Source organism: Marmota marmota, unplaced genomic scaffold (genome assembly GCF_001458135.2).
Source record: "Marmota marmota marmota unplaced genomic scaffold, marMar, whole genome shotgun sequence".
Lineage (NCBI taxonomy): Eukaryota > Metazoa > Chordata > Mammalia > Rodentia > Sciuridae > Marmota > Marmota marmota.
This window is the reverse complement of record NW_026000082.1, coordinates 19,637,394-19,648,489: the sequence shown is the minus strand read 5'-3', so window position 1 is coordinate 19,648,489 and position 11,096 is coordinate 19,637,394. Positions and strand designations below refer to the sequence as shown.

Below are 11,096 nucleotides of genomic sequence, written 5' to 3'. Positions count from 1 at the left end.
TTTTTTTTTTTTTTTTTTCCAGTATTTATTTTTTAGTTGGAGTTGGACAAAATACCTTTATTTTATTTTTATGTGGTGCTGAGGATCAAACCCAGGACCTCATCGTGCTAGGTGAGTGCTCTACCGCTGAGCCACAACCCCAGCACCCCCAATCCTTTCTATTTTTTATTTTGAGACAAGGTCTCACTAAGTTGCTGAGGGTCTGGTTAAATTGCTTAGGCTGCTCTTGAACCTGTGATCCTCCTCTCAGCCTCCAGAAATGCTGGAATTACACCATCGCCCACGGCTAAAACCTTTAATATTTTGAGGTCTTTTTTTTTTTTTTTTGCAAGGGGGGGAGGATTGAATCCAGGGCCTTAAATATCTTGAAATTTTGATATCTTAAAATTGCTTTGAGCCAAGCATGGTGGCACACATCTGTAATTCCAAAATTTGTAGAATGGGTAGGGGGCAAGGAGGGATTCTAAGAGTATAGTTCAGTTAGTAGAGTGTGTGCTTACCATGTTTGAGGCCCTGGGTTCAAGACCAAGGATAGTGCAGAAGACCTGGATACAATAGTGCAGAAGCAGTCTTTTAAGAAATTATTCATCACTGAGACAGCATAGAAGAAAATAAGTAGGAAGGAGACAAAATGAAAAAAAATTAGAATAAAAACTTATGCTAAAGTTCTACATACCTTTCCTCGCTGAATCGGTTCTCTCTCCCAGACCTGTCACTACCTAAGTTAGTTCTCCCAGATTTCTGGGAAATCTGTAAATAATAGAGTTACCATAAATTCACTCACTCATAAAAATTACCTATAGTACTATTAATTAATCTGTGTAATAAACAGATTAAACAAAGAGAGCAGATATTTTAAGAAATCTATAATCTAGGGTACTTTCCAATCTCACCTACTGATTAGCTAATGCAGACCACACCAGCCTAAGGATCCTGAAAAGGGCCAGACCACCATAAGCCATCTTGTGAACAACAGACTAACATCCTCATCTAACTTTCATGCCCACCTCTCACCAAGTTTCCTTTAAAAGAAAAGCTTAAGAAGTCTAAAAGCACTTCTTATCCTTCAGAAAGACACATTCTCCCTTGAATGTGTCTATACTTTCCTAAAGAAATCTCTATGCCTCTGACACATCCTTAAACTCATTTCTACAACATATGCCACGAACCCTACTCATCTTGAGTTGAGGTCTATCTTTTTGGGAACTCTCAGAACTCCTTCAGTGACATCACCAAACTCCCTCCACCACTGAAATATGCCCTCAGCCCACCCCCCACTTTTTTTAAAAGATAAGGTCTCACTATATTACCCAAGTTGGGCTCAAATTCCTAGGCTCAAGAGATCCTCCCAACTCAGCTTCCAGAGTTAACTGGGACCACAGGCTAACACCATCACCATTGATGATAGAAAGCACAGTGTAATATGACACACAGATATTTTAAACCCTCTGAATCAAAGGGAAAAAAAAGAAAAAAGGTTCTAGGCAGTTATATTCTGAATACAAAAAGAATTAAGAATGCTCTAATCAGGGGCTGCAGATGTAGCTCATTGGTAGAGTGATTGCCTACCATGTGTGAAGCACTGGATTCGATCCTCAGCACCACATAAAATAAATAAAGGCATTATGTCCATCTACAGCTAAATTTTTTTTAAAAAAGAATGCTTTAATCAATTTTTTTCCTAATGCACCTTTCTTTTCATAAAACTATAACATGAAAAAAACTAATCAAGTCTATAAATCTTTAAAAATACAACTTACAAGAACTGTCATAGTTTAATTGACTATAGGTATGTTCTGTATTCAATGATATCTAAATTCAATGAAGTATGTCATAAAAGCTTTAGAAAAATCAATATTTTCAAAACCTTGCAATGAAGAAGGCTATCTTAGTCAATAGGTAAAATCCACAAATGGTAAATAAAAAGACTGATAGTTCTCACTACACAAAAATTAAAAAGAAGCCAGCAATGATGATGTAAATTTGTAATCCCAGGTACTCGGGAGGTTAAAACAGGAGAATTATTAAATTCAAGACCAGCCTTGGTGCTGGGGCATGGTGGCACAGGCCTGTAATCCCAGTGGCTCAGGAGGCTAAGACAGGAGGATCTCAAGTTCAAAGCCAGCCTCAGCAATTTAACAAGGCCCTAAGCAACTCAGCAAGACCCTGACTCTAAATAAAATATAAAAAGGGGCTGGGGATGTGGCTCAGTGGTTAAGCCCTCTGGGTTCAATCTTCAGTACTAAAAAAAAAAAAAGTAAAAATTTAAAATAAAAAGGACTTGGGATGGGGCTCAGTGGTTAAGCACCCCTGAGTTCAATCTCTAGTACTACCAAAAATAAAATTAAAAACCTAGAAATTTTGTCTTTCCTACCCCTAGACAGGTAGGGGCTAGCATGGTGGCACACGTGTAATCCCAGCAGTTTAGGAGGCTGAGGCAGGAGGACTACACGTTCAAAGCCAGCCTCAGCAAAAGTGAGGCCCTAAGCAACTCAATGAAACCCTGTCTCTAAATAAAATACAAAATAGGGCTGGGGATGTGGCTCAGTGATCCCAGTGCCCCCGAGTTCAATCCCCAGTACCCCCCGCCAAAAAAAGAGACAGTCATGGAGGAAATATATGTAACTTATCTAAATAAATATAATAAGTTACTAATACAGTATAAAGAGTACAACATTCAATAGACAAAGATAGGTAAAGAGGGGCTGGGGTTGCGGCTCAGTGGTAGAGCGCTCGCCTAACACAGGCAAGGCCCTGGGTTCATTCCCCAGCACCACATAAAAATAAATAAAGATATTGTGTCCAACTACAACTAAAAAATAAAGATTAAAAAAAGATAGGTAAAGAATATAAATGTACAGGTTATACAAATGATTGACAAGCAACAGGACTTCATTGATAATCAGAGCATTCATATTAAAATGAGTCATCAACTCTCACACAAATGGTAAATTGACTTTTGACAAGGGTGCCAAAACCATTCACTAGCAAAAGGATGTCTTTATGACACATGGTTATGGGAAAGCTGGATGTCCATATGCAAAGAATGAAACTGAACCCTGTTTTACCACGATATACATAAGTTAATTTAAAGTGAAGAACGATTTAAATTTAAGAAGTAAAACTACACAACTCTTAGAAGAAAATGTTGGTGAGCCTGGGAGTGAAGTCAGTAGTAGAGCACTGAACTAGCATTATCAGCATGCATAAGGCCCTGGGTTTGATCCCCAGAACAACAAATCAAAAAAAAAGAAAAGAACACTTTGGGAAAAATCTCCATAACACAGGATTTGGCAATAATTTCATCAATATGACACCAAAAGCACAAGAAACACCACAGGATAAATTAAACTTAATCAGAATTTAAAACCTTTTGCACAACAAAGGACATGCTATCAAAAGAGTAAAAAGCCAAGCACAGTGGTGCATGCATGTAGTCCCACCTACTCAGGAGGCTGAGGTAGGAGGATCACTTCAGACCAGGAGTTCAAGACCAGCATGGGCAACATAGCAAATATGGTAGGGAAGAGTGAAAAGAAAAACTAGAAAATACTTGTAAATCATTTATCTGATAAAGAATCTAAATATCCCTTATACATGAAATACACAAACACAATTCAAAAATACACAAAGGCTAGGTGACACATGACTGTAATCCCTGCAACTCACAAGTTCAAAGCCAGTCTCAGCAATTTAGCAAGACACTATCTCAAAATAAAAATGGATGAGGATTTAGCTCAGTGGTTAAGCACCCCTGAGTTCAATTCCCAATTACCTGCCCCCCAAAAAATACACAAGGGTCTTAAATAGATATTTCTCCAAGAGAAGACATACAAAAGGTCAATAAGCACATGAAAAGGATGCTTTGCATGCCTAGTCATTAAGTAAATGTAAAGCAAAATATCATTTTGCCCACTAGGGTGTAGGATAATTATTACCTTTTTATTAATTTAATTTCTGTAGTACTAGGATTGAATTTAGGCCCTTGTGCATGCTAGTCAAGCACTCTACCACTGAGCTACACCCTTAGCCCATTTTATTTTGAGGCAAGGTCTCATTAAGTTGCTCAAATTGGCTTCAAACTTGCAATTCTCCTGCCTCAGCCTCCTAAATAACTGGGAATATAAGTGTGCACAACCATGTTTGGCTTAAAGAAAAACAAGAAGTGTTGGTGAGGATATGGAGAAATCAGAACCCTTTTGTGTAGCTGGTAGGAACATAAAATGGTGCAATTACTAAAGAAAACTGCCACAGTCTGACTGGGCACAATTCACGAGCCACTTGTCAAGCAGGAACGAACTTTATTTTTTAGCACACACGCCGCACCTCACGAGCTCTCCAGGAATTCCCCAAAAGCTCAACCGCAACCACCCGCACTTCCAGGGAGCACTCCCCTGGAACTTCCAGGTCATTTCCCGCTTTTGAGGCAGACTACCAGGTCGCGTGGGCAGAGCCAAAAGAGTCCCCCAATGAGCAGCTCCGTGGTCTGAAAGGGCGGGAAACAGCCTAATGAGCGTCACTGCAGAGGAGCCAATCAGCTGGAAGTTTGCTGGGGCCGCTTCCACTGAGGCTCTCAACAGAAAACAGTTTGGTGGTTCTTCAAAAAGTTAAACATAAACTGAATGAAATAAAGCAGTGACAAAAAGACAAATACTATGTTTTCACTTATTTAAGTGATCTAGACTAGTCAAACTTCATAGTAACAGAAAGTAGAATAGTAGTTGCTAGGGGTTGGGGGAAGGGAGAAATAAGGCATAGACTATAATGGTATAGAGTTTCGGTTTTGTAAGAAGAAAAATTCTAGAGTTTGCACAACAATGTAAATATACTTAACACTGCTCAACTGTACACTCAAAAATGGTTAAAACAACCAGATGCGGTGGCACATGCATCCCAGCAGCTCGGAAGGCTGAGGCAGGAGGATCGCAAGTTCAAAGCCAGCCTCAGCAACTTATCGAGGTCTTAAGCAACTCAACAAGACCCTGTCTCTAAATAAAATATACAAAGCGGGTGAGGATGTGGCTCAGTGGCTAAGTGCCCCTGGGTTCAATCTCCGGTATAAAAAAAAAAAAAAATGGTTAAAACAGCAAATTTTATGTTACATGTATTCTACCACAATTATTTTTTTTTTTTAAAAATTAAACATAAAGTTACTAAGTAACTCAGGAATTCCAGTTACAGGTTAAAAAGAACTGAAAGCTGAGACTCAACTCAAAAGTAAACTCAAATATTTTTATGTCAATGTTCACAGAGCATTATTCACAATAGCCAAAATGTGGAAACAACTTAAAAGTCCATAAATAAATGGATGGTTTAATGTGGTAAGTACTTGTAATACATTATTATTCAGTCATCACCTGAAACATTTTGAAAAGTAAATCAATTCTAATACAAAAGGACAAACATTGTATGAATCCCCTTTTATGAAGTATCTCAAAAAGGCAAAGTCAGGAAGAAAAGGGGAAACAACAATTTATATTGGTCAAATTATCTTATTATATAGAGTGTATACCTGAATATACAGCAACAAATCTCACTATCATGTACAACTACAATGCACCAATAAAAAAAAGGGGGGGGGTTAAAAACAAGATTAGGCAAACCCATAAAGACTGAAAATTAGAAAGGAGGTTACCAGGGGCTGGGAGTAGGGGAAAATGGTGAGTTATTGTTTAATGGGTACAGAGTTTCTGCTTGGGATGATAAAGTTCTGACAACAGATCATGGTAATGTTTGCACAAGACTGTGAATGTAATTTATGATACTGAATTATAACTTAAAAATGGTTAACAAGGAGCCAGGCACTGAGCTACTTTGGAGGCTGAAGCAGGAGAATCTCAAGTTTGAGGCCAGCCTCGGCAGCCTAGCAAGACCCTGTCTCAAAATTCAAAATTTAAAAAGGAATGGGGAGCCAGGCTTAGTGGCAAACACCTGTAATCCCAGCAGCTTGGGAGGCTGAGGCAGGAGGATTGCAAGTTCAAAGCCAGCTTCAGCAACTCAGTGAGACCCTGTCTCTAAATACAAAACAGGACTGGGGATGTGGCTCAGTGGTTGAGTGCCCCTGAGTTCAATACCCAGTACCAAAAAAAAAAAAAACAGGGCTGGGGATGTAGCTCACTGTTAAAGGACCTTTGAGTTCAATTCCCAGCACTGATGTGAGGGGAGATTATGTTATATTATATACATATATATGTGTGTGTGTGTGTGTGTGTGTGTGTGTGTGTGTGTATTTATTTTACAAGATAAAACTAAGAGGAAAAAGTAGTAGGAAAAGAACTGGAGATGCTATGTAGAGACAATTATTCTATGGAGTAATTTTGGTCCAAAAGAGAAGGCAGAGAGAAGTATAGCTAAAGTCAAAAGAAGAAGAGTGTTTTCCTTAAACATTTTTTAAGGTACTGATAGGAATAATTAACAAAGAGTAAAAATATTACACAGGAAAGACTGGAGAATTTCTTAGGTCATTTTGGTAGGTAAATGGAAATAGGAATTAAAATACAAAGAAAAATATGAAATTAGAGAAGAACTCAGCTAGTTCTTCCCAGGGTAAAAGTTAAGTAAGCATATAAATATGTGGGTTGGAAGAAGCTCCCAAGAGCTGGGTATGGTGACTCACCTATAATTTCAGCTGTTGAGGAGACTTGAGGCAGGAAGGTCCAAGTTCAAGGCCATCCTGGGCAATTTAGCCAGACTCTGTATCAAAATTTTTAAAAATCTGGGCTGGGGATTTAGCTCAGTGGTAGAGCATTCGTCTAGCACGTACAAGGCCTTGGGTTCAATCCCCAGTACCAAAAAAAAAAAAAAAAAAAAAAAAAGATGAGTTGGTAGCTATTTGTAGTGATGGGTGTTTGTGCAAGTTCTCTTCTGTTTGCTTCTAGTTTCTCAGCAAATCATAAGTAAGATCATCACTGAAAAAGAGGACTAGAGAGGAAATATTGGGATTTGATGAGAGAAGAAAAAGTATGAAATAATCTTTTAAGAGAGAGAATAATGGGCTGGGGATGTGGCTCAAGCGGTAGCACGCTCGCCTGGCATGCGTGCGGCCCGGGTTCGATCCTCAGCACCACATACAAACAAAGATGTTGTGTCCGCTGAAAACTAAAAAAAATAAAAATAAAAAAAATTTAAAAAAAGAGAGAATAAATCAGGGAAATAGGATTTCTTGGGAGCCTTAAAGGTTCAATTCTATTAAAAATAAGTATACAAGCCAGGTAATATGGCAGGTGCCTGTAGTTCCAGCTCTTTGGAAGGTTGAGACAGGAGAATCACCTCAGCCCAGGAGTTCAATACCAGCCTGGGCAATAATTGAGACTCCAACTCTAAATAAATAAAGCTAACAGAGATTGAGGGTGTAGCTCAGTGATAGATCACACATTTATTATGCATGAGCCCTGGGTTCAATCCCTAACACAAAAACAAAACACGCAAAATAACATGTAGTTTTGCTTTTTATTGGTGCAATGTTTTTGTCTATATATGTAATTTTATATACGCATGTGTGTATACCACATGTATACAACACAGTAAAGAGAATAGAAATATATACAAATGGTTAAAAATGGTTATTATTGGAGACTATACATAAACCTATGCACATACATACATGGGTAGGGCAGAGAGGAGTGGGAGAAACTTCTATATTCTTTGAATCTTTGATTATCATGTATTATTTTCATAATTACAACAAAATATCTTTGTAAGTTAACTTGTAGTTAATAGTTTCAGAGAGGAGTTTAAAACATGCTCAAAATGCACAGCACCTGGACTAGGCAAAACCTATGGCCTACTTAAACACAAATATGAAGTCTGCAGTGAATGTGACCATCAGAAAAATAACAGGAAACTGAGACGTCACTCACCTTGAACACTTCAGAAAAGAAACCAGACCCTATTTTTTCACAGGTGAAGTCATCCAAACGAGTCAGTCTGGAAAAGGCACTTATAAGAGCTCTGTATGAGGATGGCCAAACTCTTCCCACCTGAGTCATGTTTCCATCCCCTCCACCACCACCTTCAAACTCTTCAAGACGTTCCACACGTGGGGGAAATCCTGCAATTGAATTCCGTTTGCTCCGATCCATAGTCTCAATAATCACTTTCTTTTATTAAGAAAGAACTCCATACATAGTATTTGTTGAATTTTACTTCTCTTCCAGTTTGACACTAAATAAGAGACCAAAAAAAAAATACTCATTAAAATCATTAATGAATAAATACATGCAAATCAACTTCATAAATTTCACTTCGATGCAAAAATATTTCCTTTCATACGTACCCTTCTTCCCCATACTGGAATTGAGTCCATTCATACTCTTCCAATAAGCTATATCCCCAGCCCTTTTGTATTATTGTTATTATTATTATTAAGCCAAGCTCTCACTAAGTTTCCCAGACTGTCCTGAAACTTGCTATCTTCCTGCCTTAGCCTTCCCAGTAACTGGAATTACACTTATGCCAGCCCACCTGGCTCCTTTCACATTTTACCTCCTTATTTTCAGATCTAAAAAATACTTTTATGTGTTTACCTTCAAAAAACACTGATAAGAGCCAGGTCTGGTGGCAAACGCCTGTAATCCCAGCGACTCAGGAGGCTGAGGCAAGATGATCACAAGTTCCAAGTCAGCCTCAATAACTTAACTCAACAAGGTCAGCCAACAATTTAGCAAGACCCTGTCTCAAAATAAAAAATAAAAAGGACTAGGAATGTGACTCAGTAGGCTAAGTGCCCCTGGATCAATCCCTGGTACAAAAAAAAAAAAAAAACTGACACACTTAAAACCCAAGACGTAGTCACTCTTTAACATGAATAGAATATAAGGTGATCAATTACATTCTAAGTAACAAAATAACAATGATAATATCCATCTTTCATTAACCACTGACTTTCTAGGAAAGAGTATAAAAACATGGGCTGGGGTGGTCGCTCAATGGCAGAGCATGCACTTAGTCTAAGAGCTTTAACCTATATCATGTCATTTGATTCTCAAATATTTCATGATAAGGATTATTATGCTCATTTCACAGAGAGATCATGTAACTACAGAGTCACTAAATGGTAGAGAGAAAATTAAAATCCAAGACTGATTCAAAAACCTGTGCTCCTACCAATCCCCCTTGCATCATCACATAATGTTATCTTAATTTGAAAAATTAAGTCCAAATATTTAAAAAACAAAGAAACTTCAAAATTATGTTATTTAATTTAAAAAGAAAACTATATCCAAAAGCAATCTAAAAATTCACTATTAATTATACAACACAGTCCAGTAGAAATGACAATAGAAGAGTTCATTCCACCTGGCATTTATATAACTAAAGAAAAAAGCTCAAGCTCACTTTTTCTTTTAGCCATTTCTCCATACTTTCATGTTTTCCCCATAAGAACAGATTATAAGGGTTCTAAACAAAATACAAAATTGATTTTGTGGGTTTTATTTTTGTGTGGAGGGATGGTCTTCTTTGATTTTCATTGCAAAATACAACCTGGTTTGTTGTTGGTTTTTTAAGCTCCAGGATTTTTACTAACATTTTCTCATTTAAACCTTAAAACATACCACACCAAGGTATTATACAAAAAAGAAAAAGAAAAGTGGACTCTGGAGATTACGTAACTTGTCTAGCATACACAGCTGGCAGAACCAAAATTGGAACCAAGCTCTAACCAGCACCAAAGCTCAAAATTTTTCCATTTCATTATTCCTTAGTTTAATATTTTCCACTATAAAAAATGTAAGGAGTTAATTAGTCATCTATATAGAAAAAAAAAGACAAAGACTTAAATATAGAGGAAGTCCAGGCCTAATGTAATTGGGAGAAACAGAAAAGAAGGGGAAAAATGTAATTTTAGAAAAATAAGCCATATTAACAAAAAAAATGAAAGCAAAGAAAAATAAGCCATATTAAAGTGAAACTGAATATATAAAACATAGTTGTGTACTAAATTAACTAACTGATTTGACAGGTTTTTCATCTATTGACTTTCTATTGTTTGAGATATATTTCATTTTTAATGAAATACATTATTCACCTCCTGTGCCCTCAGGGTTCTTGGGGGTGGCAGATCATAGTTCTCTATATTAAAGCATGAGAGACAAAACTGCTTGTTGCAGCTCAACAGGTCTTGTTTTATATTCTTAGCTAAGTAGGAGGAGGTAAGGAATTGTTAACTGCAACTGCGCAGGTTTCGTAGAAGCCCTGTTACAAGTTTTATAACAGCATAGTACATAGTCAATTTTGATATTTTTATTTTGAAAAAAATGTGTTGTATTTTTGCTCATAGCACTTTTCAAAACGGAAAAACTATTTTTTTATTTTATGCTTAAGAGAAACTCTTACATATAAGTACAGAAAACCTGAACAAGAATTTTCATTTCACCATTCTATGTAATAAGGGGAGGAGAAGAGATTTAACAACTGAAAGTTCATCCATAAGAGCAATAGATAAATTACAGTATATTTATCAGTAAACTATATAGGGTTCACATAATAAGTTATACCTAACAATATAGATATAGTTCAAAAGCAATGTTGAATAGGGTAAAAGAGCAAGTTTGGTTAGTGGTATCACTAAAATTTCATTCAAAAAAGTTTTAAGTTACCAAAAAAACTGGACGACTATTCCCTATGGTGTATCATTTTTATTTTTAAAATGTATTTTTTTAAAAACATACAATATGTATTTATATTATTATAAAGAGATAGGATAACATAATAACGAACATCATGGCCTATAAAACAAACAATCTCAGTTCAAATAAGAATTTAACTTGCACTTCCAGAAATGGTGGCACATGCCTGTAATCTCAGCAATTTGGGAGGCTGAGGTAGGAGTATCAAAAGTTTGAGGCCAGGCTGGGGGTTGTGGCTCAGTGGCAGAGCTCTTGCTGAGCACATGTGAGGCACTGGGTTCAATCCTCAACACCACATAAAAAAAGAAATTAAATAAACTTATTATGTCTGGCTACAACTAAAAAAAAAAAAAAAAGTTTGAGGCCAGCCTCAGCAAATTAGCAAAACGTGTCACAAAATTTTAAAAAGAACTGGAGATGTAGCTCATTGGTAAAACACCCGGGGGTACATTCTCTAGTACAGATGTG

The 11,096-nt window shown here is 37.0% G+C and overlaps 1 protein-coding gene across 4 annotated transcripts in view; it reads right to left on the bottom strand.

The window, feature by feature from the left end:
- Window positions 1-11,096, bottom strand: part of LOC107141827 (dual specificity testis-specific protein kinase 2-like) — a 62,604-nt gene that overhangs the window by 31,586 nt on the left and 19,922 nt on the right. For 2 of the 4 annotated variants that reach the window (XR_007352043.1, XR_001503478.2), the window contains exon 2: window positions 7,860-8,163. Coding sequence is in view for 1 of the 4 variants with exons in the window: in XM_048815485.1 (XP_048671442.1) it covers window positions 501-545; window positions 7,860-8,081 (267 nt within the window). In the remaining 3 variants the exon portion in view is untranslated. Of the gene's footprint in view, window positions 1-500; window positions 592-7,859; window positions 8,164-11,096 lie in introns of all 4 variants that reach the window. The other 2 variants (XR_007352042.1, XM_048815485.1) reach the window with 2 other exon arrangements.